At 45.5% G+C, this 27,663-nt stretch overlaps 1 protein-coding gene across 3 annotated transcripts; it reads right to left on the bottom strand.

Annotated features, from left to right (window-relative positions):
- Window positions 1–210: 210 nt before the first annotated feature.
- LOC115578614 (alpha-(1,3)-fucosyltransferase 9) lies at window positions 211–27,233 on the bottom strand. 3 transcript variants are annotated; one of them, XM_030411655.1, is made up of 2 exons: window positions 26,699–27,233; window positions 211–3,193 (listed from the first exon to the last, which is right to left on the bottom strand). In XM_030411655.1, exons 1-2 carry the CDS (start codon window positions 26,873–26,875, stop codon window positions 2,150–2,152), a joined length of 1,221 nt encoding a protein of 406 aa, XP_030267515.1. In that variant the 5' UTR covers window positions 26,876–27,233; the 3' UTR covers window positions 211–2,149. The 3 variants fall into 3 exon arrangements, with proteins under 3 accessions (XP_030267515.1, XP_030267514.1, XP_030267516.1); XM_030411654.1 differs by lacking the exon at window positions 26,699–27,233 and adding an exon at window positions 12,924–13,260; XM_030411656.1 differs by lacking the exon at window positions 211–3,193 and adding an exon at window positions 16,487–18,274 and having other exon boundaries at window positions 26,699–27,068.
- Between the last annotated feature and the right edge of the window lie 430 nt (window positions 27,234–27,663).

The following is a 27,663-nucleotide window of genomic DNA, read 5'->3' as shown; positions in this document are numbered from 1 at the left end:
AGGCCAAAATGAGTTGGAAGATGTCCGCAAATTGAATAGCGGCATCAAACCAACACCAAATATTTATGTATTTAAAAACACATTCTCAAACTAAATATCACCATCTCTGAGAAACTGTAATATGAATAGTCACAAAAATGTTTATCTGAGCTCATGAAATTGAGTTGACTTTTAACGAGACATATGGTTATCAATAAAAAACACAATGAATGATAGTAATGATAAACTTTATTTATGTAGCATGTCTTTCACAAAGTTACACATACTGACACCAGACCCAGCAGATAAAATGAGAATAAAGGACATGAACATGGAAGTAAAAACAATAACAACTAATTAAATCAAATACAAAGATACCAATACCAATTTACAATACCAATTCTGATCTTATAGAATATGAGCTGTAGATTAAACGACCCAACAAAATATAAAGTAGTCAAAATAACCTCAACCTTAAATATGTACAGCACTAAAATACAATATAAAGATTTCAGCAGTAATCCCTTTAGATAAATGAACACACATTATCAATTATATTTTAAAAAGCAAGCAGCTGCAAGACTACACTTGTGACATCCTGCAGATGGCTGAGCAGACCACCAGGAGGCAGCAAAGTTGTCTGAACACATCATTCATAGCAGAGAAAAAGTCCCAGACTGTGGTGGATAAAATAATTCTAATAATTTGTCCAAACGGTGTAGATGAAGCCTTTCCTGTCCCTCATCCCCAGAATCTAACCAGTGCTCCCTACAACTACAATTGAGCAATCTTAAACATAATTACTAATAATGTTCGGTCACATAAGGCCATCCCACCACCTGAGGCTCCGTGTGTGCATTTGGCAGCTGGTTTGTCCCTCTTATTGTTGTCATGTGTTGCACTGCTTCCTTGGCCTTCAAGACTGACAACCCAATCCATCCAACTTCCTCTCACGCTCCACGGACCGTTCTGTACAAAGGGAGTCATAGCTCACATCTTATGAGCTCTCACATGTGCTCTCTCTCTCTCTCTCAGCCATCCATCTCTACACTTCGCTGTATGGCAGAATTGCGAATCAGAGCCCTTTATTTAATGTTGGATCTCTAGAGCAGACCGTGTTTTTTTACAGCGCTGTCACCAGAATACAATTTTGGCAATTTGTGTTTCTACACACCATTAGTCATATTTGTAGGTGACATATGTGTCGTATCACATTTTTTTTACAATATGTGTATGTATTTATGAACTGACTTTCTATCAGGTGAGTGACAGGGCTGCTAGGTGAGGGTCTTTTTAACAAGAGACTGCTGAATATTGTAAACGAGAGACCACAGCTGGAGGCAGGACGATAGCGCGAAACCACTGGATATATTTACAAAACACAGCTGTTGGAGATTGCATTTTAACATTTGTAAGCTAGAAAAAATAAATATTGTTTTAACAAGATCCTGCTGTAGATGGGACTTTAACAGTCATAAGCATGAAGTCACTGAATATTGTATACGAGAGACCAAAGAGAGACCAAAGTCACCAAAGACAGCGTTTCAACATTTATAGTGAGCAAAGCATCTTTGTCACCTCAACAATCCAACTGTATATTCTGAGCAATGCACAAACAGAATACAAGAGACAAGAGTAAGAATTGCCATGGCAGCGTGGCGGCCGTGGCACGTTTGATGGGAGTCCCAGCACGAAGATATCTATATGCTAATATATGGTTTTAATCCTAGTTTGAATCATAATCAATTATTAGAATGAGGATATGACATGTTTTATACTTTGATGTACTACACCTCCTGTGTACACCTAATCCACCTCAAATTTGGTCTCAAAAGTCTTCAGAGATCTTAATAATGCTTCAGAAGGACAACTGTGGGTCTCACCGTGAAACCCAAGGTTCCACTGACGCTTGAATACTTGATCCAATCTTCCTCAAGGTTTATGTGTTTGAATAGAGTCATGACATCTTCATGCCCATTTTGAGTCATGCTATGCAGGGTCGAGGTGAGGTCTGATTAAGTGAGTCTTGAGTCTTCAGAATTAACATTCACTTCAGGATTGGATGTGGCAAACTGGCCTGATAGCACATCGTCAAAATTTGAAACAAAATAGCCGTCACCACTTCCCCCAGCTACTAATCCCTGTATTCACGTGCATGTTTGGGCCACCATCAGTTTGAGAAGTACCATTCATAAAGGTCATGGACAACACTGTAGCCTTCGTCTCTTGACATGTAGTCGCAGGCGAGACAGATGTGATGAATGAATTCATTTTCAACTCCCAGGAGATGAGGAGGGACTGAGTAGAACTTCCTCCACTCAAAGTAACGCATGTACTTTTCCTCGTTCTTGTCCAAGTAGAGCAGATACTCAGCCAGTGACTTCGCATCAGGAAAATCGTTTATGTGAATGAAGGCGTCAGAGGGAATGTACTCCTCGTAGTTTTCTCTGGGGGGACCCAAAACTACTGGGACTGTCCCTGCTGCAAAGGGCCCGTTAACCTTCTCCATGTAGTCTTTGTGGATCGAGTTCTCAAATGAGAGGTAAAACTTACAGCTACTGATGGTTGTGTACTCTTCAAGGCTCAAGCGGTTCCCCGTGAAGCCGCTACCAAAGAGGTCGATCTTAATGTGTTTGGACAGTTCCTGATAATATTGATCTCTTGTACTGGTTCCAGTGTTTGGATTGCGGTTACTAACAATCCAACAGACCAGTTTGTCTTTCTTGGGCAGAATAAAGTCATCTATCATTTCTGTTTCTCTGATAGTGTGTTCAAACCTCGTTGTGATGTCAGCATCTCTTCTGTAGGAAAATGTTAGGTTGAACAGGTTTTCCAGACCTGGTATCTTCCTCGTGTTCGTTGGGGATTCCACATGGAACCAAATCCACTTTTGAAAACTTGGACGTGGCTCCTGTGGCATATTTCCCAAGTCCCAGTCGATGTGTTTGTGGTAGAAAATGACTCCCTTTGATTTGTTGTAGAGGGATCTGTCTTCGGTCAGAATGCAGCTGTCAATGTTGAAGAGTTCAGAGCAATCTTTGAAATCAAATATCACACCTTCAGGCCTGAACCACAGCAGAACTATGGGCTTTTCATTTGGATTCTTGCCATCATAAGGCTCAAAATCTGCGAAGAATACAAGAACACAGCACTGCAGGAGAAGGGCACATATTGCTGCAACAAACAGTGTTTTCATGGAAGCTGGTGGAGTCATCTGTGGAGGCAGAATAAGAAACTGATGTTAGATCATTTAAATTGCATCCTTCCTCATGTTTCTTCTCTTGAACAAACCATCGATCAGTTATGACTGAACTGGTCTTACGTGACTGAACAATCACATTACTTTAATGAAAACATGGCAAGTTTGTGGTTTCTTCAAGGAAGAAAATGTTTGAAGTCTGTTTTGATCAGTGTGTCAGCATGACAGAGTTGGAGTTTAAGGTACTATTCTGAAGTCAGTGTTTTTGTCTGTGTTTTCACACTAAAAAAATGTTTTACAGTGGTCACTGTGTTTTGAGAAGTACTAAATTAACACTGGAAACTGTTAAAACATTTTGCAATTCTAAGTGGTGAATTCTCATATCTCAAAGTTACAGATGTTGGGTATAGATATTTGATATAAATTTATTATTGATTATTAGTTAAATTGTTACTGTTAATCAATTAAATTGTTAATGTTAATTAATGAAACATAGGTTACACGGGGCACCACCCTGAAGTCAGGGATCAATAATCAAATGATATACTTTTAGTCTCAAAGCCTGAAATGTCTCAAAATTGTTTATATTATGAAAATATCAATAATTAGATAAGGTGGAAGACGTAAGTCCGAGCACTGACCTTATCAACCAGCTGTTACTATAATATGGGAAAAACATAAGCAAGCCAAATATAAAAATGGGTGGAAACGTGTGTGTGTGTGTGTGTGTGTGTGTGTGTGTGTGCGTGTGTGTGAATGTGAGTGTGGCAGGGAGTCCTTTGTAAAGACTACAAAGATGGCCAAACGTGGCCTGGGAGGTCACATTCACTGGACTACAAAATTGATGGGCGTGACTTTGGAAATCTTGTTGTGGCGACTCCAGGAAATGTCAAGTGTGACTTGGTGAAGTCATGTGAAAACACAAATTCCAATGTGATGATTGTGATTGTGGTGAATCATCGTTGAACAAAGACGACGATTATGTCGTCTTTGGCTTCGTGTGCAGTTTGAATGCACGCAACGTGGATTTGGAGGGATAATACCCACTCCAAAAAGCAATACAGAATATTACAACAAAAATTAAAGTAAAACAAAACCAGTCAAGGAACTGTAGCTGAGGTCTAACAAAATTGAAAAACATTTATCAAGGTACACCCCTACAGTAACTGCTGAATGAAACCGGGGTCTCTTCACAGCATCATGTTAAATGCGACGTGCAGAGGGGTCTCCTCACCTTTAAAATCTAGGTGACGTCATTGTTATCCTGTCTGAGTTTTTTTTCAAAGCGGCCACTTTAATCCAATAGGGAACGGGTGAAAGTCTCTGGGATGGACAGTAAGTCGAATTACAGTTTGAACCAGAATCAGAATCAGAAATCCTTTAATGTCCCGTAGACGGGGAAATTTGTTTGTCTCAGCAGCGACAGAATATTACAAAAACAAAAACCAATAGCAAAAATAAACAATATAATTAAAAAGGGAAGAAATAGAATAGACGTATATACATATTTACATGATATAGTGCAAAATTAACAGCAAATTAATACTTTGATACACCGATACACCAATTTAAAATACAAATAATAACATTTGTAAGCATGAAACCACTGGATATTCTTTAACAAAAGACCAGACTTCAAGACAGTATGAAACCACTGCTTCTGGTGATTTGGTTGTTTTCAATATGGTGTTGGACGTTACAGGATCTTATACACACCAACACAGACAGGCACACACACCACTTCTCTTTGTTTCCCGTGACATATTTTTGAAAACTAGCAAAACATTTCCTCTCAGTAAAGAAATATCCCCGGGACAAAGCCTCAGAGCATTGATTGAGTGTGATGTCGCCTCCAAATGTGGGAAGAAAGAGGATAGACGTATATACATATTTACATGATATAGTGCAAAATTAACATCAAATATTTATACACAGATTTTACACAAAAATAATAAATATGGGTGTAAAGGAAATTGACCAGATAGTGCAAAAACAGAAGTGAGTTTTGTACAGACTTATTGCACAGTGCAGAGTACAGGGTGAGGTCTGTAGTGGGCAGTGCTGGTTGTTAGACCTTTTGGGCGTTGGTTCAGTTCCTTAGTTCTTAAATGCCTCAGGTTGATATCGCCCTCGTAATTAGGCTTTTGATTTTCCTTACAGGCCTTCTCCTTTGTTTGAGCCTTAAGGTGTGAGGCCATATGAGGCCAACATGATATTATGTTCCTGCATTTTTTCATGTTGGTCAGATATATCAATCCTGTGAGCATCTGTGTGCTCTGGTCAGGCTGAATTAAACAGTGTATTGTATTATGTTGGTTTTTAGTACACAGATGACAATGCAAAGGCACCACAGCTGTGTACTTGAGAAGGGTTTGGTTTCTACTTCTGCCATCTTATTATGAGCTGCTGTAGTGCTGGGATAACATGTCTACAGAATATATCATAGAGCCAATGTATAGGCCCATTTATTAAAGTGCTATTCCAAACTAGCAAAAGGCATTTGCCTAATAAATGCCTGGATTGTTGTCAGCTGTTGGGCTCAGTTTACCAGTAATGCACCCCGTACTTAAAAAATTACTCAACCCTCTGAGCAGTGCCATAGAGAGAAACTCTATCACTCTGCCTCTGAGGTCGCGCCGGCGCGTCAAAATCACGTGACCAAATTAAGATGATGTAGCAGCGAGACGGAGCCTCTGTGAGTCTCTGTTCTGACGCCATATGTTAGAGCAACCTTCAAACTATGTGCCAGTTTTTAGTATTTTTCAATGACAATCTTCAGATTTTTTCTTCATGTCACTTTTTTTTCAGTGACAGATTTTTTTACAATGTCAGTTTTTTTTCAGTGTCACTGATTTTCAGTTTCAACTTTCTGTCACTGTTTTGGCGTCGAGAGGGAGGGGCCTGAGGGGAGGGGCAAGTAGAGCGTGGTTTGCATATCATTTGAGAAGGTAATGGCAGCAGCCTGCGGGAAGGTGGGGCTGGACAGTCCAGCCACAATACCGTTGTAGGATGTGTGCCAGCCGTTTCTGGGCAACACAGAGTCCAACTACCTCGCAGACTTTTCTTCAAGCTCTCTCCTTATGTGTCCAAGTCTTTGTGTATCTGGTTCTGTCCCGGAGCTCCCGAGCTCCGGTCTCTATATGCGTATGGAGTCTGGTAGTAGTACCGGGGCGCCGAGCACGGAGCATTAGCCCCAGTTGTGTCGCTCCGAGCTGGGGCTGCCTTGCCAGGGCTGCCTCGCCGACAGCAGCGCTCCATCTGCTCCCCGAGCTCTGTGCCACCGCACCGCTGCACATGCATACAGAGACCAGACAATAAAGGAGAGTGCTTGGAGAAAAGTCATTTAGTTATGAAAATATGTGTCTGTTACTTGATTACAGCCGTCTGTTGTACTTTACTATGAACCACAGTAGCACAATCACAGCTGACTTTCCCCGCATACTGACTTGTTGAGTTTATTCGCTTCGACTCAAAGGAGCCATTGTAGGAATAGTGATATTATTCACATGAACTGAGTTTAGAGGGGAGCTCCGGTCTCCGGTCTCCGGTAGCGGTATGGTGGCACAGAGCTCGGGGAGCAGACCAGAGCGCTGCTGTCGGCGCTGCAGCCCCGGCTCGGAACAACACAACAAGCGAGAACAACCTGCTGTTGTACTGTTGTGCTAACTGTGGCTAATGCTCCGTGCTCGGCGCCCCGGTACTACTACCACACTACATACGCATATAGAGACAGAAGCTAGGGAGCTCCAGGACAGAACCAGATACACAGAGACTTGGACACATCAGGAGAGATCTTGAAGAAAAGTCCACGAGGTAGTTGGACTCTGTGTTGCCCAGAGACGGCCCGCACATGGGCCCTAAAATGGTGTACTGTGGCTGGAACCATCCAGCCCCGCCTTTGATATGCAAACCACGCTCTACTTGCCCCTCCCCTCAGGCCCCTCCCTCTCGACGCCAAAACCGTGACAGAAAGTAGAAACTGAAAATCAGTGACACTGAAAAAAAGCTGACATTGTAAAAACATCTGTCACTGAAAAAAAAGTGACATGAAGAAAAAATCTGAAGATTGTCATTGAAAAATACAAAAAAATCCCAATAAAATAAAATGATAAGATTTTCAGATTTGAATTATTTTACTTAGATTCTTTTTTCAGTGCCAATACTTGTTTCAATGCCAATACAACTGTTTTCAATACAAATGTTTCAATGTTTCCTTTTTCAGTACTGGTTTTGTTTTCAATGCCAATTTTTTTTTGGGATGCCATATTTTAAAGTCACCATTCAGGCTCCACAGGCTTAGGGCGGGGGGGAAGATTTGGAAGGGACGGGGCGGAACAGTGAAAGCAGCAGTGCTGGTCACAGAGGCAGCGACAGAGATCGCGAGTTTTGAGAGTTGGGAGCTTTGTGACATTTAGCGTGTTTGGAGTGTATAGTTAGTGTGTTATGTAGTGTTTAGTGTAGTGTGTAGTGGAGTCGTTTTTTTGTTTAATGAGTCAAAACAATGAGGAGACTGATGAATGTGGAGCAGGAGCTGGAGGAGCTCAGGCAGACCTGAGCCTGAGGCGTTGCCTGCATTTAAATGTAAATAGTTACATATAACTTTGTAAATTTCAAAAACTTATGCAAAAATTTAGCAAACAACAATTTATTTTTGCATCATAGGTAATATAAATGGTTCGTTGAGCATATTTGTGGTTTTCACAGTAAAAAAACAAACTTTTTCCGACTCGACTATTTCTTTCATTCACAGCCATTATTGGGGCCACCAATCTGGACTGACTTGTCCGACTATGTTGCCGTGTGTGTATCCTTGGACACTGTCTAACGGTTCAGTGTGTGCCACTGACAGAGAAAATCAGGCAGGCAAGAAAAGAGAGGTACTCCTCAAATAGTCCAACAGTACACCACATTATATAATGTTACCTAAATCGACAAAATTGCAGTAAATATTCTTATTCTCTAGAGAAATTAAAACATGTTGTTCTTACCTTTCTGCAGAGTATAAGGAGTATAAGGTGTTTAACTATCACACTGATACACACTATTAAAGTGTACTATGATGGTGTCCAACTTGCTCTGCCTATCAAACTGATCAGACCGGTCTTTGCCAGCCACTTGGGCATTCATTTGGTTTGCATTCATTTTGCATAACATTATATTGAGATTTTCCACCACTATAAACGCTGTGAACAATGTGTGTATACTAATGCCCTTGTGCTCTCCATTAGAAATGCCCGGAGCAGAATTGCCTACTGAGGATGATCCTCTGTCCACTGACCCTGCTAACTGGCCTTCTGTTCTGACTGTGAGAATACGGACACAACTGGTTTCCAGGGGACCAAGTCAGGTACCATCTTGTGATGGAAATTTTGTACTTCATGAAGAGAGATGTGAACTGAAATCTTACACAGGAATGTTCAATGTAACTGTTTAACACGACCTGTAACTTTGGGTTGTTATATGACCTATGTAAGATATTGAGTGACCACTAAAGGTTATCACTTCCTTCTCTGTGAATTATTCCTTTAAGTGCAAGACATAAATTAGTAACTACTAGAGTGAAAACACACCCACAGAGACAGATAAATACCAGGCTTTTCTCCTCAGACATTGGGTCGTCACTTTGTAACAGACCTGCGTGTTGCTCTGTGAATGCTCCTCTTGTGCAAGATTAAAACCTTGTTTGAACTTTGAGCTGACTCCGATCTCCTTCCTCAAGTTCTAAAATTATCGCAGAATTATTTTAACAAAACTTTTGGCGCCCAACGTGGGGCCCAATGCTCCGTGCTCGGCGCCCCGGTACTACTACCACACTCCATACGCATATAGAGACCGAAGCTAGGGAGCTCCGGGACAGAACCAGATACACAAAGACTTGGGCACATCAGGAGAGAGCTTGAAGAAAAGTCTGCAAGGTAGTTGGACTCTGTGTTGCCCAGGGCCGGCACACGGATCCTACAACGGTATTGTGGCTGGACCGTCCAGCCCCGCCTTCCCGCAGGCTGCTGCCATTACCTTCTCAAATGATATGCAAACCACGCTCTACTTGCCCCTCCCCTCAGGCCCCTCCTTCTCGATGCCAAAACAGTGACAGAAAGTTGAAACTGAAAATCAGTGACACTGAAAAAAAACTGACATTGTAAAAAAATCTGTCACTGAAAAAAAAGTGACATGAAGAAAAAATCTGAAGATTGTCATTGAAAAATACGAAAAAATCCAAATAAAATAAAATGATAAGATTTTCGGATTTGAATTATTTGAATTAGTTTCTTTTTTCAGTGCCAATACTTGTTTCAATGCCAATACAAATGTTTCAATGACAATGTTTCCTTTTTCAGTACTGGTTTTGTTTTCAATGACAATTTTTTTTTTTGGATGCCAAATTTTAAAGTCACCTTCCTGGCTCCATACACATGACGCACATGCACACACACCAAGACACAAAAGATGAGGGGGAAGAGGAAGTATGTTCTCTAGAAAGCGCTACAGTATTTTTAAGCAAGCACCAAAACCTACCACCAAAAGATAAATGATGTCTTTCTTAGGCATGACTAATTTTTCAGAGACAGTGGATTGCTAACTATGCCTCATTAATGAACACGGGGCACCACACTGAAGTCAAGGATCAGTATTCAAATGATATACTTTTAGTCTCAAAGCCTGAAATGTATCAAAATTGTTAATATTATGAAAATATCAATAATTAGATATGGTGGAAGGTGTAAATCTGAGCACTCACAGTCTCAACCAGCTACTACAATATGGGAAAAACATAAGCAAGCCAAACATAAAAAAGGGTGGAAATATGTGTGTGTGCGTGTGTGAATGTGTGTGTGTGCGCTTGTGTGAATGTGAGTCTGGCAGGGAGTCCTTTGTAAAGACTACAAAGATGGCCAAACGCGGCCTGGGAGGTCACATTCGCCAGACTACCCTAACCCTAACCCTAACCCTACATGCGAGACCATGAATTCCGATGCGATGATTGTGATTCGGCTGAATCATATACCTGGAATTAAAAAATGGCAGCACTGAGTGTATCGACCAAAGGTAATTACTACACAAGTGCGTGAAATTTGAACAGACGACGATTATGTCATCTTTGGCTTCGTGTGCAGTTTGATTGCATGCAAGTTGGATTTGGAGGGATAGTACCCACTCCAAAAAGCAATACAGAATATTCTAACAAAAATTAAAGTAAAACAAAACCAGTCTCTAGCCCTTTTTAGATAGAAAAGGCAGCACATTTGCTCAAAGGTAAGGGCGGCAATGTGCTGCCCTGTTTTTCTAAAACGGGGACATTATATTCCTCCTTTTCCAAAAGCCACCACCGGGGTAGGTGTAAACATGTGACATGACGTAAAGCATGAAGTTGGGCTGTGAACAGTGATAACAAATTTGTCTTCAAAATAAGTGCTTTACATTGTACCCCATTGGAGTTTAGAACTGGGTTCTTAGCGGGGGGCTTTTAATTTGAAAGTAGCGACAGTTCCTAGCTTGCCGCTTCAATAACAAGCGGACAACAAAGACAGCTACAGAGACCGAGGAGACGCTAGCGTCTCCTGGATCTCAGTGGCTGTACAGTTGCTCATCTTAATGTCCGCAGATGAAGTGATGGACTGACTGCTGTGATCAGCTGTTTCCTGGTTTTAAAACTCCCAGGCTGTGGGTCGCACAACAGTGCAGGTCATCGACACCTCGGCTCTGCCCATCTCACGCAGGGTCTGGCACATTGACGCCTCGGATTTAGATAGCAGGCGAGGCACAAATAAGTGTACCCTCCGAGGTGGCAAATCTGCGGATGAAAACTAACTCCCAATTTGCCGGTCTCTGTCTAAAACTGCGGACCTAGCCGCCAAAAGGACGGGTAAATTGGCGGCTTGCTGCCCTGTCTAAAAACAGCTTCTGTTTCTGTCCAGCGAAGAAGTACCTGTAGCCTAGGTCACTGCAAAACGAATGAACTACTCTTAAACGCGAACAAACTAAACTGATTCCGTTTCACTTCTCTCTCATTCGTTCGTTCGTTCATTCTCACAGACCAGTCGCTGTGTTGTTCATTGTTCAGTAATCAGAGTGGTGAGGAGGACTAAGAGCCAGCCAATCGTATGCTGAGTCTAGGACACTGTCGTCGAATTTCAGCCAATGTGAAACAGGAAAGCATAGCAACCGTTTCCAAGAAAAAAACCCAAAAACATTTAATTTTGTTCACAGCTCATCGTTCTTGTTCGGTCACTGATTCCTTTCCTGTCGTTCACGTTCAGTCAGTCACTCGTTCTTGGCTAGCCGGCTTTAGCTGTTAGCTGCTAACTATTGTGTTGTCTTAAAGTACACATAACCATGAAGTTGCAGCTAAGTATTGGCCACAGTGATTCACCGCTGAACGACGCACCAAAAGCGCAACTGAAGGAACGAACAAACCAACGAACTACATAAACGATTCATCCTGCCGAACTGACCGACGGGAACTGAATCTCGACATCAAATGATGAAATCCACCTCTAGTGCAGAGGGGTCTTCTCACCTTTAAACTCTGAGTGACATCATTGTCATCCTGTCTGAGTTTTTTTTTGTTTAAAGCGGCCACTTTAATCCAATAGGGAAATGGTTAAAGTTTTGGGGATGGACAGTACCTCGAATTACAGTTTGTTAGACCTTTTGGGTGTTCTTAAATCCCTCAGCTTAATAACGCCCTAGTAATTAAGCTTTTGATCCTTACACGCCTTCTCCTTTGTTTGCGCCATGGTGAGGCCCAACACAGATGTAACCAAACTTTTACTGAATAATTGAGAAAGGGGATTTTACTGAAATTTTTCCTGTTGCTCACTTATATCAATCCTGTGAGCGTCTGTGTGCTTTGGTCAAGCTGAATTAAACAGTATATTGTATTGTGTTGGTTTTTAGTACATGGATGACAATACAAAGGCACCATAGCTGTGTACTTAAAAAGGTTTGGTTTCTACTTCTGCCATCCTATTATGAGCTGCTGCAGTGCTGGGAAAACATGTCTACAGAATATATCATGGAGCCAATGTATAGGCCCATTTATTAAAGTGCTATTCCAAACTAGCAAAAGGCATTTACCTAATAAATGCCTGGATTGTTGTCAGCTGTTGGGCTCAGTTTACCAGTAATGCATCCGTACCTACAAATTACTTAAAGTACAATTTTTTCAAGTACCAGTATTTCTTTTATTCAGAGCCATTATTGGGGCCACCAGTCTGGACTGACTAGTCCGACTATGTTGCCGTGTGTGTGTCCTTGGACACTGTCTATAAGTTCAGTGTGTCCCACTGACAGAGAAAGCAGGCAGGCAAGAAAAGAGAGGTACTCATCAAATAGTCCGATAATACATCACATTATCTAATGTTACCTAATTCAACACGAAGGTTATCGGTTCAAGTCCCACTCGGACCAAATAAAGTATGATGTGGACTAGCAGTTAGAGAATGCTAGTTCACATCCTGGGTATTGCCCGAGGTGCCCTTAAAAAAGGCATCGACCTCTCACACTGCTCATCGGGCGATGTAGCATGTGTGGCAGCCCCTTCACTCATCTCCTCTATACACTGCATGTGTGTGTGTGTGCGTGCGCCTGTGTGTGTGTAATGTGAGTGGAAAAAAAGAATTTCCCCTCGCAGGATTATAAACAGTATATTAAAAAAACAAAAAAACAAAAATAAAAAAAACAGAAGAGGGTCACAATAAGTACTAAAATTGCAGTAAGAGGAATTAAAACATGTTGTTCTTACCTTTCCGTTGAGTATAAGGGTACGATCACTCTCTCTGGGATCCAACAGATCAACTGTGACTGGCATTTCATACAAACTTGGTTTGCCAGATCTGAGCAGACAGGTTTGTGGCTTATTTTGCTTTGAGCGGCAAACAATTGACAGTGGCATCTGCGTCATTCTTGCCCTACCATCCTGGCAATAACACATTAACCCTTCCCAATGCTTGCCTTCTACCACCTGCCTAGTCATGTATAGATTCACCTGTGCCAATGCCTTCAAAACAAAAGCCTAATCAAATATTCAAAATCACAAAAACAATTCTACTAATATTGTCATCAAACTAATGAATTAACTAGAACTCAACAACATAAATAAATGTTGAAATTATATTACAAAACAATGAATAGCTCCAACACAAGTCTTAAAAAAAGTCATATGCAATGTGTAATTTTCCTGCCATTATTTGATGGTTGCAACCCAGCAACTCAGACCAACACCTTCTTGATTGTTATGCTTGTTTGTTTCTGTTACATGTGCCTCTGCTGTGCACTGTTGCCAACCCCTCAGTAAGGAAAGTCGCTATTGGCTGTGGCTAGAAGCCACTAGTCACCGCCGAATTTGCATAACTGGCCATGTGCATTTAATTGTAATGCGCTATAGGAGAGAGTAATAACGTCGTGGGAGAGACAAAAAAGTCGGTTAAAAACACCTTCATTCCATTTAGAACTACAAATAAACTTATTAGTGCAGTGATTTTGGAGACAAAAACATTTTTACATTTACATCAGGCAGCCGTGATTCAAAATGAAGGCGGCCTGTAGTCATTTTATTTAATGACAGCGACATATTTAACTCACACACACTCAGCTTCACATCACACGTGCACCAGGGAGACTCACGGACAGCCACGAGGCGCTGGTCTCGTGTCGGCCGTGGTGTCGCTGATAGTGGTGGTTGTTTTTCAGCCCCTCCTCCTCATGAAGCCACTGAATATTGCATACGAGAGACGGCAGCCGGAGGCAGCATTTCAACATTTATAGTGAGAGATCATGAGATATTTTCAACCAGACAACATTTGTAAGCACGAAACCACTGTTGGAGAAAGTGTTTCAATAACCGTAAGCCTGAAACCACTGGATGCTGCAGACAGCATTCTTACATCTGTAAGAAAGAAATCACTGGATATTTCTAACAAGGCACCGCTGTAGATGGTACCTCAACATTCGTAAGCATGAAAGCACTGAATATTGTGAACGACAGACCACAGTCCGGGAGAGCAAGACGGCATGAAACCACTGGATTGTTTTTTTAACAGGGCAACACTGGTCGAGAGAGTTTCAACGTTAGTAAGAATGAAACCACTGGATATTTTTAAAAAGATGCAAATGGGATTGCAGGTCATCATTATCAAGCCTGAAACCACTGGATTTTTATTTTACCAAAAACATGGTTGTTGTGGACAGCTTTCTGATATTTGCAAGGGAGAAATAATTAATTACTTTGAACGAGAGACCACTGTTGGAGATGGCGCTTCAACATTTGTAAGCATGAAACCACTGGATATTCTTTAACAAGACACCAGTCTGCAAGACAGCATGAAATCACTGCTTCTTGTGATTTGGTTGTTTTCAATATGGTGTTGGACGTTACAAGGTCTCATACACACCAACACACCCTTTCTCTTTGTTTCCCGTGACATATCGTTGAATACGAGCAAAACATTTCCTCTCAGTAAAGAATTACCCCCGGGACAAAGCCTCAGAGCATTGATTGAGTGTGATGTCGCCTCCAAATGTGTCCTCTCACTTCACACAGCCAGGGCCCATAAGTCAGATCGGAAAATACACTAGACCCCTGTCTCATCTCTGCACAGAAGTCAGGGAAAAAGCTGCTCACAGCCGCCAAGAAAACCATCCCACAAACCCCACAGGGAATGGACTTAACTCGGGCACAAAGGGGATGGTTATATTTCACCGTAGGTTGGCCTTTGTGCCTCTGAATCGGCTAACACTGAGGCTGTGTCTCCTTCCTCGCACAACCTGTCTGTCTCCTAAGCTGACAAGCAGGTCTTATTTAGGGAGAAGCACTGAAAAAAGTCCACTGGGGGTTTGATAGATTTTGTGTACTTGCCAGCACACACACACACACACACACACACACACACACACACACACACACACACACACACACACACACACACACTCTCTGGCACCAAATGAGAGCTCACTCACAACACATTTCTCACACTGGAATTGTATGGAGGCGGGATTGACGGAGGAAAAAGAAAGAGAGAGAGAGGGGGGAAGAAAAGGGGAGGGTGGTGGTCGGGGGGGTCTTTTCAGTTCTTTTCGAAGGCAACAATAGTCTTTGTCCGAGATCTTCCACCATTCTTATTAAGGTTACGGAAAGGAGGAGGAGGAGGAGGAGGAGGAGGAGGAGGAGGAGGAGGAGGAGGAGGAGGAGATGGGGCATGCAGACGGAGGGCAGTTTCTCCATAGTAACAATGACAAAACAAGCCAGTTCAACACCAGGCAGGCAAAAGGGGTGATTGCAGCTGCCGAACAGAAGCACACAGACTTGCTGCCGTGGAGTCTTATTCAGGAGGACCACGAGTTCGGAGAGGATCTGCAAAGTGGAGTAAAAAAGAAGAGAGGAAACAGGGAAGTTTTTTTTTTTTTTATGAGTCTGAAAGTGCTGGGAGGCAACACGTGAGGGGGGACACACAGTCATTCCCTTGCAGCATGGACAGGGACAGCCACAGCGAGGACACTTTGTCCACCATGGTTCTGGAGAACATTAAAAACAAACTGATTCACGCCTTCAGGGCGACAGGAGAGTCCAGAGAGGATCCTCAGGAGTCTGGCTCCACTGTCAGACCAGTCAGCCTCGGCAGGAGTTTCCAAGCCAACGAGGAGCTGCGGAGGGCGCAGATAGATGGAGCGATAACCTGGCTGAGGTCTGAGCTGGTGAGTTCACCGACAGACCTGACATTTCGTGTTTTTTTTTTCTGCAGTTTGCGACACGTCAGTTTGTTAATGCAGCAATGTACCCTTGTGCCTCTGCGTCTTCCAACGTGCTGATTCAGTTCTTTTCATTGTTGTCATGCAGCTGGAGATGCGTTCACAGGACCTGCAGCTGGCTCAGACGCTGCTGGGGCTCAACACAGAGATCCAAAGACTGAGGCGGGAGAGTTTCGGAGGGGTGGAAATAGAGGGGGACGATCAGCAGTGACCCGGTGGAAAGAAAGCTCTTTAGATGGAATCGGCTCCGATTTGCTCGAGATAATGGCTCATTGTAATGAAATGTGTCATGGTAAAACATAGACACCAGTTGCATGTGAAGTAATCTGAGAAGAGGAAAAATTAAGGACAAAATGTGCTTGGCTTCATCTGATGCTGGCATTGATTTTTTTGTAGATGTTTTGCACTTTTGCATCCTAAAGAAGCCTGTTTGTACACGTTTAGTTTCTTTGTTAGGTCAAGAAACAAGACTTTATGAAGGTAAAAGAATGAAACAGAAGATCACTCTTTCATGATTTATGTGCTTTGTAATTTGACAAAAAATAAAACATGCACCCGTCAGTGATTTAATGTCTTTATTGTGTTGGCATACTGTACCTCCGCAGGACAGTACCTGTTTGAAATACCGCTAAAAAGTTCAGGTGGTTAATGAAAAAACATCCGCGTCTCTCTCCCAAACAATTCTCGCTCACAAATACTTTCACAGACAGTCTACTTGACATGTTGGTTCACTGACCGATACTAATACTTTTCTCAAAGACATATTTACTAATGATGTCACACCGTCACAAGAATGTTTTATTTCTGAATAGGCCCAATAAAAAAATCCAATTAACTGCACGCTGTCCTTCAGATGCATTGAATCCGTTCTGTGTTGCAGTTACAGTCATGAAAGGTCAGTGAGCTTCGAGCGCACACACGCGCACACACACACACACACACTCAACACTTGTTCAGGTCAAAGTTTAATACAGGACTTCAATCATCCTCTGTCACGTTATTTATATACTAACAATATTTTACACTTTTCACATTCTTGCTGAGAGTTAGATGAGAAGATTGATACCACTCTTACATCTGTTCATAAAATGTGAGGCTGCAGCCAGCAGCTTAGCTTAGCTTAGCATAAAAACTCAATAACAGTGGGGAACAGCTAGCTTGTCTCTGTCCAAAGGCAACAAAATCCACCTACAAACAGTTCTAAAGCTCACTATTCGACTTTTTTCTGGTTTGTTAAATCTGTACAAAAAAACTGATGTGTGACAATGACTCATTTTATAACCTTCGGACAGAGTCGAGCTAACCGAATGCTGGATGTAGCTTATTCTGGGATAAGGAAGTTATTCAGCCCGAGTCACCAAAGATAATATGTTGGCAGTCAATGTTTCTGGAAACCTCTGATACGTTCACATTTGAATGTGTCATAGGCTGCGCACCATACTGGCTTTTCTACAACGTGTCATTTTACAGAGATTTTACATGTAAACATATTGGGAGGTGGAGTTCTGGACGAGAAGTCTCAGTTGGGGGGGGCACCATGGGGGGTGGTCACTCAGCAGAGACCCTTTGCCTCAACCTAACTAGGTCAGTGTTGTCATAACATGAAATATAAAACCGAACCTAAAGAACCAAGGTTCTTACACATCTGTGGTTTGCATAAAGAAAATAAGTGTTTCCAAAAACTATCCAACAGTTCCTGTCAATTCATAGTCATCATGAATGCTTTAATTTCTCAGTTTTTATTGTAAAAAATAAAATTAACAAAGACTAATCATAAGCTAAATAAGCCACTAGAGTGTCATTATATTTTGTGCAAAGGTCTAAATGACATTATTTGCAATCGTCACCAAAATAAGGCCATTATTTACATGCTTTCCTCTTGTCTATCCTCAACTCCACTCATCCTTTCGTCTTTTCATTCAGTGGTAAATTGCAAATGTATTAACCTTGCTCCACCTTGTCTTTGTTGCCTGTTTTTAGAGGATATGAGGAAGTTGGGGAGAGACTCCATAAGTTGAATTTCTTTTCTAAGAGTTTTGAATTTCAAGGCACAGAGCTTCTTCTGCTGAACGCCTTCTTCGATAAAACCCCCGAGTAAAGGGTCGACGGCATCTTCATGAAGGAAGCGGAGAAGCCCCCCTCCCCTGAGCTGCAGTAGACGCTGCTGCCTCCTCGTTCACTCTCAGAGTCCCAGTAGCTTCCCTCCTCCTCGTCTTCTGCCGCCTCCTCCTCCTCCTCGTCCGTCTCCTCCTCTTCCTCCTCAGACAGCTCCTGCTTGAGCTCCTGGATGCCGGAGTGAAGCTCCATCAGCTGCCGGATCAGAGCTTGGTCCTGGGATCGCATCTCCATCTACACACATAGATATATATATATATATATATATATATATATATATATAAAAAAGTCTGTTTAGTTGCTATTTTTTAAACTTTTGCAGACATGCAGGCCAAAATATCACACGATGAGGGAAATATATCATCAATAAAGAACTTTAGAAACTCTCCCATTCCCTTGCAGATCAAGCTGAGTGACTTCACGCTCAGTGTGAAACCTCAGCCATTTCATTCGAGCGCTGCCGTCTTTCAAATGCAAATGCATCTTTCTGCTGTTCTCTTCTTTCTTTTTTTTTTATTTTTTATTATGAGAGACCATCTAATTGCCTGCATTGTAAAATAAGATATTCAGAATTCCACCAACTTCAGAGTCCAAGTTTGTCCTCAGGATCTAGGAATGTCCCAAACAAAAAAACCCCTCTGGGGCCGATCTGCATTTCTTTTCTCTGTTAATTACTTCACCAGGCTGAGACCGGGCTCCGGCTGAAAGATGCTGCTTTTGCCGCCTTTGTCAACACTTTTGTCGGAGAAACGAGAGAAGAGACGTGACCCATTTTTTACTCTTTGAGAGAGATGGAGATGTGGACACGCTGGGGCTCCACCTCCTCATGCCAAAAACACCAACTCTTTTCAAATAATGCTCTGGACGCCGCCTGTGTGTATCTGCATCTGTCCGTGAACCTTTTCTCAGACCGCTCCACTGCAAGCTATCCCAGCCAAAAACGTCTAAATCTAGAGGCTTACACCAGCCAATCGCTCTCCTTGTTCTCAAGAACTTCATGAACACAGCTCACACAGGGATTTGATTAGTGTTGATGGTGAGGCTCTGCTGATTTACATAAACCACATAAAAAGCTGGATTTTTCCACACGAATGATCAAAAAACACACGTTTTAAAGGGGAACTCTTTGGTTTATGACTTGACTATTAGTCCTTTTGTTGTGTCTTTCATCAACAATACCATGATGTTCTTTCTTTCACACTAGAGGTGATGTCATTATTATTCAACTTATCTTCTCTAGTTAACTTAACATAAATTCCAAGTTGGTTAAAGTTAAAATTTCTTCTAAACGACAACTTTAAGTCTTTTGATTTAGAATTACGAGTTGGATGAAGGCACTGAGTTCAATCCACTCGTTAAAATAAACTCAAGCATGATCAGCGTATTGAACTGTCTGAGAATTGAAATTCTCTTGAGGCTCCTTTTTACATAGTTTGAAGAAAACGTGTGTAATGGAAACTTAATGTGTTTTCAATACATTTTAAGATAAGTTATGTTACAATAGTGAAAACATTGCTAACCATGATAACGGTTGGATTCAGTCTTTACCCCTCACACTTTAATGCTTTAATAAATTCACTGGGATCAGTTTCACATATTGTCTCTGTTCAAATGCTGAAACAAATTAGCTCCGGAAGGAGTAGATGCAGCTTTGACTTGTGTAAAAAGGAAGAAGTGACTGTTGATTCAACTATCTCAAGTTAATGTTTTCTCAAGTTCGGTTAACTTAAATTGCAAGTTATGTTTCCGAAAAGGAAACTTAAAAGAACACTTTAATTATATAATCCAAGCAAAACTAACGAACTTACATGGTTTAAGTTGTGCTCCTTCACAGTCAAATGAGATCATGGTTCAAGCTTTCAAAAATTAGGATAAATCTACTGGTTGAAAACAGAAAGTAGTGTCTTAAATAAAAAAAAGCATGTTGTCTATCAGGTTTTACTTTTCTTTGCACAAAATCTTTTCCAGCATAAATGTTGCTGTCCAACTTGATATAAAAAACATAGTTTCTGGCTCCACTTATAGGGCAGACAGACCTGTCTGAATGTTATACTGTCATGACTCTGGTTTTATGTCTCTGTATTCATGTTGTTGCGTGTCTTGTGTCTTATGTTTTGATTTTCCATGCCCTCTTGTGTCATGTGTCCTTTAAGTTCTCCTGTGTATTTTCCCAGTTGCAGTCTGTCTCCCTCTGTCTGTCAGTGTTTTGTCCTCCATGCTCCTCCCTCTTGTTACCTCACCTGGGCTCTCTCCTCACCTGTTCCTTGTCTGGTCATTAGTCTGTGTATTTAGTCTGTGAATCCCCTGCACTCCTTGTCCGTTCATTGTCTCTGCCAGTGTCTGTTCATGTCCATGTTCCTGCCTTGCCTCCTCTCGTGTCTCATGGTATGTGTTGGATTTTGAGTTTTGCAATCTGCATTTTTGATTTTGTACTTTGTCCTTTTGTTTGCACTTTGTTTAGCTCTCTTGGTTGCTACTTTGCTTTTGTCTCGTTTTTGGTCTTGCTCCTTTTTGGTTTTTATACTTCAGCTTTAGTTTTATTAAAGCTCGCCTTTTGTTCCCCTCATTGCTGCCTCTTGTCCTCTGATTATCTGCGTTTGGGTCCAACTCCTATATTTCCATAGTTCTTCCCTTTAACCCCCCGCCCTGACAGAATGAACGGACCAAAAATGGACCCAGCAGACTACAGCCTACAGCTTTGTAGGCTAGGGGACAGACTGTTGGAGGTTGTCAGTGGAGAGGCTGACACAGAAAAGAAGCTAAGAGCCATAGCAAGTTTTGATGAAGAACTGTTTATTAGGCCTTGGTTGAAGGAAATTCCGTGTGTCGCACTCTTTATAGCGGAGCTGGCTAACCTCAGAAAGGCCTTGGTTTCTTCAGCCGCAGCCAAGCTACCAGCCCATGCCTCAGCCCATGCCTCAGCTAAAATGTCTCCTTTTTGTGGAACCCGGCTGGCCTACAAGGCTCCACCGAGAAAGCGACGAGCCCGTCCACGTCCTGGCTCCCTGAAGTCAGGCTCTGGGGTCCCAGCCCAAACTCCTGCCTCAGCTCCGGCCACGGACCATGCCTCAGCTCCGGCCACGGACCATGCCTCAGCTCCGGCCACGGACCATGCCTCAGCTCCGGCCACGGACCATGCCTCAGCTCGATTCCCAGCTCCTGTGTTGGCTGCCCAGCCGATGCCAGCTGGGTCATCCCCTTTGACGGAATGGCTGACAACGGTTCCAGCTGGCCCTCAGTCGGCGGCCCGGTCGACACCTGCCAGTGGCCCTCAGTCGGCGGCCCGGTCGACACCTGCCAGTGGCCCTCAGTCGGCGGCCCGGTCGACACCTGCCAGTGGCCTTCAGTCGGCGGCCCGGTCGACACCTGCCAGTGGCCTTCAGTCGGCGGCCCGGTCGACACCTGCCAGTGGCCTTCAGTCGGCGGCCCGGTCGACACCTGCCAGTGGCCTTCAGTCGGCGGCCCGGTCGACACCTGCCAGTGGCCTTCAGTCGGCGGCCCGGTCGACACCTGCCAGTGGCCTTCAGTCGGCGGCCCGGTCGACACCTGCCAGTGGCCTTCAGTCGGCGGCCCGGTCGACACCTGCCAGTGGCCTTCAGTCGGCGGCCCGGTCGACACCTGCCAGTGGCCTTCAGTCGGCGGCCCGGTCGACACCTGCCAGTGGCCTTCAGTCGGCGGCCCGGTCGACACCTGCCAGTGGCCTTCAGTCGGCGGCCCGGTCGACACCTGCCAGTGGCCTTCAGTCGGCGGCCCGGTCGACACCTGCCAGTGGCCTTCAGTCGGCGGCCCGGTCGACACCTGCCAGTGGCCTCCAGTCGGCGGACCTGATGGCGCCTGTTCCTGCCTGTGGCCTTCAGTCGGCGGACCTGATGGCGCCTGTCCCTGCTCCTCGGTCGGAGGCCCGGCCGAGGCCTGTCCTGGCACCTCGGTCGGAGGACCGCCCGAGGCCCATGTCAAGCCCTGTCCCTGCTCCTCGGTCGGAAGACCGGCCGAGGCCCATGCCAAGCCCTGTCCCTGCTCCTCGGTCGGAAGACCGGCCGAGGCCCATGCCAAGCCCTGTCCCTGCTCCTCGGTCGGAGGACCGGCCGAGGCCCATGCCAAGTCCCGTCCCAGCGCCTCGGTCGGAGGACCGGCCGAGGCCTGTCCCAGCACCTCGGTCGGAGGACCGGCCGAGGCCTGTCCCAGCACCTCGGTCGGAGGACCGGCCGAGGCCCGTTCCTGCACCTCGGTCGGAGGACCGGCCGAGGCCCGTTCCTGCACCTCGGTCGGAGGTCCGGCCGAGGCCCGTTCCTACACCTCTGTCGGAGGACCGGCCGAGGCCCATGCCAAGTTCAGACCCTGCACCTCGGTCGGAGGCCCGGCCGAGGCCCGTTCCTGCACCTCGGTCGGAGGCCCGGCCGAGGCCCATGCCAAGTTCAGACCCTGCACCTCGGTCGGAGGCCCGGCCGAGGCCCGTTCCTGCACCTCGGTCGGAGGACCGGCCGAGGCCCGTTCCTGCACCTCGGTCGGAGGCCCGGCCGAGTCCCACGCCAAGTCCAGCGCCTGCTCCTCGGTCGGAGGCCCGGCCGAGTCCCACGCCAAGTCCAGCGCCTGCTCCTCGGTCGGAGGCCCGGCCGAGTCCCACGCCAAGTCCAGCGCCTGCTCCTCGGTCGGAGGCCCGGCCGAGTCCCACGCCAAGTCCAGCGCCTGCTCCTCGGTCGGAGGCCCGGCCGAGTCCCACGCCAAGTCCAGCGCCTGCTCCTCGGTCGGAGGCCCGGCCGAGTCCCACGCCAAGTCCAGCGCCTGCTCCTCGGTCGGAGGCCAGGCCAAGGTCGTCTGCCGCCAGCGACCCTTTATTGGCTCACAGGCCACCAGCTCCCTGCGAACCTCTGTTGGTGGTCCGGCCAAGGCCCAGGAGGGTTTCCCAGTCAGCGATCCGGCCTCAAGAGGGCTTCAGCCTTCGCCTCCGCCGCCGGCCTCCAGTGGGTCCCAGCCCACGTCTTCGCCGTCGGCCTCCAGTGGGTCCCAGCCCACGTCTTCGCCGCCGGCCTCCAGTGGGTCCCAGCCCACGCCTTCGCCGCCGGCCTCCAGTGGGTGCCAGCCCACGCCTTCGCCGCCGGCCTCCAGTGGGTGCCAGCCCACGCCTTCGCCGCCGGCCTCCAGTGGGTGCCAGCCCACGCCTTCGCCTTTGCCGCCGGCCTCCAGTGGGTGCCAGCCCACGCCTTCGCCTTTGCCGCCGGCCTCCAGTGGGTGCCAGCCCACGCCTTCGCCTTTGCCGCCGGCCTCCAGTGGGTCCCAGCCCACGCCTTCGCCTTCGTCGCCGGCCTCCAGTGGGTCCCAGCCCACGCCTTCGCCTTCGTCGCCGGCCTCCAGTGGGTCCCAGCCCACGCCTTCGCCTTCGTCGCCGGCCTCCAGTGGGTCCCAGCCCACGCCTTCGCCTTCTTCGCCGGCCTCCAGTGGGTCCCAGCCCACGCCTTCGCCTTCGTCGCCGGCCTCCAGTGGGTCCCAGCCCACGCCTTCGTCTTCGTCGCCGGCCTCCAGAACGCCTACGTCTTCGTCTTCGTCGCCGGCCTCCAGAACGCCTACGCCTTCGTCTTCGTCGCCGGCCTCCAGAACGCCTTCGTCTTCGTCGCCGGCCTCCAGAACGCCTTCGTCTTCGTCTTCGTCGCCGGCCTCCAGAACGCCTTCGTCTTCGTCTTCGTCGCCGGCCTCCAGAACGCCTTCGTCTTCGCAGCCGGCCTCCAGAACGCCTTCGTCTTCGCAGCCGGCCTCCAGAACGCCTTCGTCTTCGCCTTCGCAGCCGGCCTCCAGAACGCCTTCGTCTTCGTCGCCGGCCTCCAGAACGCCTTCGTCTTCGCCTTCGCAGCCGGCCTCCAGAACGCCTTCGCCTTCGCCACAGACCTCCAGAGCGCCTTCGCCTTCGCCACAGACCTCCAGAGCGCCTTCGCCTTCGCCACAGACCTCCAGACCGCCTTCGCCTTCGCCACAGACCTCCAGACCGCCTTCGCCTTCGCCACAGACCTCCAGACCGCCTTCGCCTTCGCCACAGACCTCCAGACCGCCTTCGCCTTCGCCACAGACCTCCAGACCACCTTCGTCTTCGCCACAGACCTCCTGAGGATCTCAACCTTGGCCCTCCTCCTCCTCCCATCATCGTTTGGACTTTGGCACCCCTCCCGAACCCCCTCCACCCTCCCGGCTTCTTTAGGTCTCTGTGTAATGGGTTCCTTTGGGGCATCTGGAAGCTGCCCCTTGAGGGGGGGGTACTGTCATGACTCTGGTTTTATGTCTCTGTATTCATGTTGTTGCGTGTCTTGTGTCTTATGTTTTGATTTTCCATGCCCTATTGTGTCATGTGTCCTTTAAGTTCTCCTGTGTATTTTCCCAGTTGCAGTCTGTCTCCCTCTGTCTGTCAGTGTTTTGTCCTCCATGCTCCTCCCTCTCGTTACCTCACCTGGGCTCTCTCCTCACCTGTTCCTTGTCTGGTCATTAGTCTGTGTATTTAGTCTGTGAATCCCCTGCACTCGTCTGTTCATTGTCTCTGCCAGTGTCTGTTCATGTCCATGTTCCTGCCTTGCCTCCTCTCGTGTCTCATGGTATGTGTTGGATTTTGAGTTTTGCAATCTGCATTTTTGATTTTGTACTTTGTCCTTTTTGTTTGCACTTTGTTTAGCTCTCTTGGTTGCTACTTTGCTTTTGTCTCGTTTTTGGTCTTGCTCCTTTTTTGGTTTTTGTACTTCAGCTTTAGTTTTATTAAAGCTCGCCTTTTGTTCCCCTCATTGCTGCCTCTTGTCCTCTGATTATCTGCGTTTGGGTCCAACTCCTATATTTCCATAGTTCTTCCCTTTTAACCCCCCGCCCTGACAGATACAAGCTTACACCGTGTTTACCCTGGATTTGATTTGGATCAATTATATGAACAGTCTTAATGAAGATTATTTTTTATCCAGTCTGCTGTATTTCCTCAACTAAGAGTTTGGTTGTTAACGGCCTGGTCAACAGGAATAAAGGTCGGCTCTCAAATACCGGCCAGGAAAAAAACAATAATCTCCCGGCTTTGGCTTGTCATATTAAATCAAACTAAGCAGTTCAAATACATGATAGAGTTACTTAAATCAGTTTAAATAAAGACCTGTTTCCATCTTCAACCTGCTGTTGAGGTATATATAGGCTTTGGTCACTATTTGAGTATATACTGTAGTCCTTTATTCAGAGCACAGAAATGAAACGTTTGTTGCCAGTCAACTGTTCAAATCGATATTTTTCTGTTAGATCTCTGTTGAAATGAACAAATGTGTTTTGTCATTCATTGTATTTACAAAGAGAGTTCTTATCAACCCAACCAGGAGCCTGTTTTTTACTATCTGTTCCGAACCGCCCAGACTCCGGCTCGTAGCTTCTTCTCCTCTGTGTGCTCAGGACACCCGGTTACCATGGCGAGCTGTCCGGGTGAATGCAGTAAATGGGGAGTGATATATTAGACCGTGACAATGAGCCTTACACAGTCGCTCGCAGAGGTCCAAACACACACACACACACACACACACACACACACACAGAGTCTCTTTGACTGGAGAGGATGTTTTAAAAAAGGGGCTGACGTTGTAACAACATGACCTACATGCATCTAAGGAACAGAAGGGCAATAACCCCACACAAAAACATTCACAACCACCCGGGAGGTCATTCTGTTGGAATGACAAATCGCTTCTCTTTTATTCTTATTATTTAATTGTATTTCAGACACAGGAGCTGTGTCAGAAATATATAAAATAGTGGGAATACCACAATATGCAACAAGGAGATCATGCTAAATGCTTAAAACATTACAGAAGGACAAGAAGAGACAATTATCTGGACGGTGAAATGACTCACTAATGTTTGTTATATAGCAGTATTTAGGAATATTGAAGTACATTTTGGCTACAGTTAGCACAGGGCACAAAATCTGATTTTTGTAACATTCGCAACATAAATTCCGATTCTATCCTGATAACTATAGAACATTTTGATCTTCAACTGTGTTTAATGTGTGTTATGCTTGCTGTTTGTTTCGTCTTGGTCATTAACAAGCTATCAACATCAAAGTTTTCACTTTTTCATTTTTCACAGCTACCCTCTGGTGGTTAAATTGCCCTCGAGGATGCCCTTCCAATGGACAAAATGTCTCTCATCACTATAAATATATCACCACCACCACCCCGCATACATGTGGTGCCCCTTTTATTTTCTTTGCCCCTGCCCCTTAAACATCCTGAGTCCACCACTGCGGTTACCATCAATACTACCATCAGTGGTCGTACCAGACCAATTAGGGCTGTAGCAGTGAAATCCATGAGTGTATTGACTTGAGTGACAGTGCGTTTAATTACTCACGAAGCCACAGTTTAATTTCCATTCTATCAGAAGTCTCTGAATGTTAAATTAAGGAGCCATAAACGTCCTGCAAGTGGATAGCTTTTAATCTTCAGTATACAAGATTATTTTATTTGTTAACTTTAACTTTAGTGAAAAACTTGATTGTTCTTGTTATTTACATGGTGGGCTTTTAATCTCTTATAATGCATTATATTAAACACTTCCATCACATGTTTTTGTACGTCAATATCACTGTACATACAACAGTATTACTCTGAGATTAAGTATAAAGTAGGATAAATACTAAGACCCTTGTCTCACCAGTTCCCTTCGCAGCCAGGCCAGTGCGCTCTCTATGTCCAGCTTTCTGCCTTCCTCTCCAGCTGTCCTGCTCGGAGGATCCCTGCTGCAGGCGCTCTGTCCTGCTGCTTTGCATTCGTCGAAGGTGGAGGTCTTGCAGGAGAAGTCCCGCAGTCTGGTTAGGACCATTTCCATCATGTTAGGTCAGCTGGATCAATCTGAGCAGGTTCCCTCTTAGACCCTCTGCTGCGTCTCGTCTCAGCTGCAGATCCAGCCTCGTCTGATCCCTCTGAGATGATCCCTCTGCAGTTCTGACGACTTATGAGGGACTCGCTCTCTCTTTCTCTTTTTTCGACCGCACTCCTGCCCACCCCCCTCCACCCCTCTCTCTTTTTTCTTTCTCTTCGTCTCACAAACATTACACCCTGGCTCCCTGGTGAAGCGGCATCACTGGAGGGTGAATGTGAAGGAGCTGGTCTGACGTCAGTGCATTGTCCAGATGCCTGACCTGGAGTTGTTTACCACTTCTGGGGCCTTTTTTATTTTACGAGGCACAGACACAGAGATCATTAGGAGGGAGAGGCCGGCGGCAACAGTTGTGTGTCTTATGCAAATGTCTCTGGTATGTTGGCAGAGGATGCACCTGCAGATACACAAACACGCACCCACAGATCGAGCCCTACAGTGTGTGAAGAGCTCTCATGATCCGGTGAGTGGCCCGTCGCAGGGTCAGGGTCTTGAGAACAGTGTGAACAGTGTGAACAGCCATGTGTAACTAACCCTTCTCGTGCCATTTTCCTCTCACGCCGCAGCCCCTGGCAACCCTGCCGCACCGTCTATTCACACACACACACAACAGCTTGGCAAACCAAACACAGGCCCACTTTCTGAGTCCACAGACGAGTATCGACCGAAATAGCCGCCGACACATTGAGAGCTATTTTTAGAGTCAAACTGACTCCACTTTTAGACCTCTTCAGGGAGGC

Source organism: Sparus aurata, chromosome 3 (genome assembly GCF_900880675.1).
Source record: "Sparus aurata chromosome 3, fSpaAur1.1, whole genome shotgun sequence".
NCBI lineage: Eukaryota > Metazoa > Chordata > Actinopteri > Spariformes > Sparidae > Sparus > Sparus aurata.
This window is presented reverse-complemented; position numbering and strand designations above follow the sequence as displayed.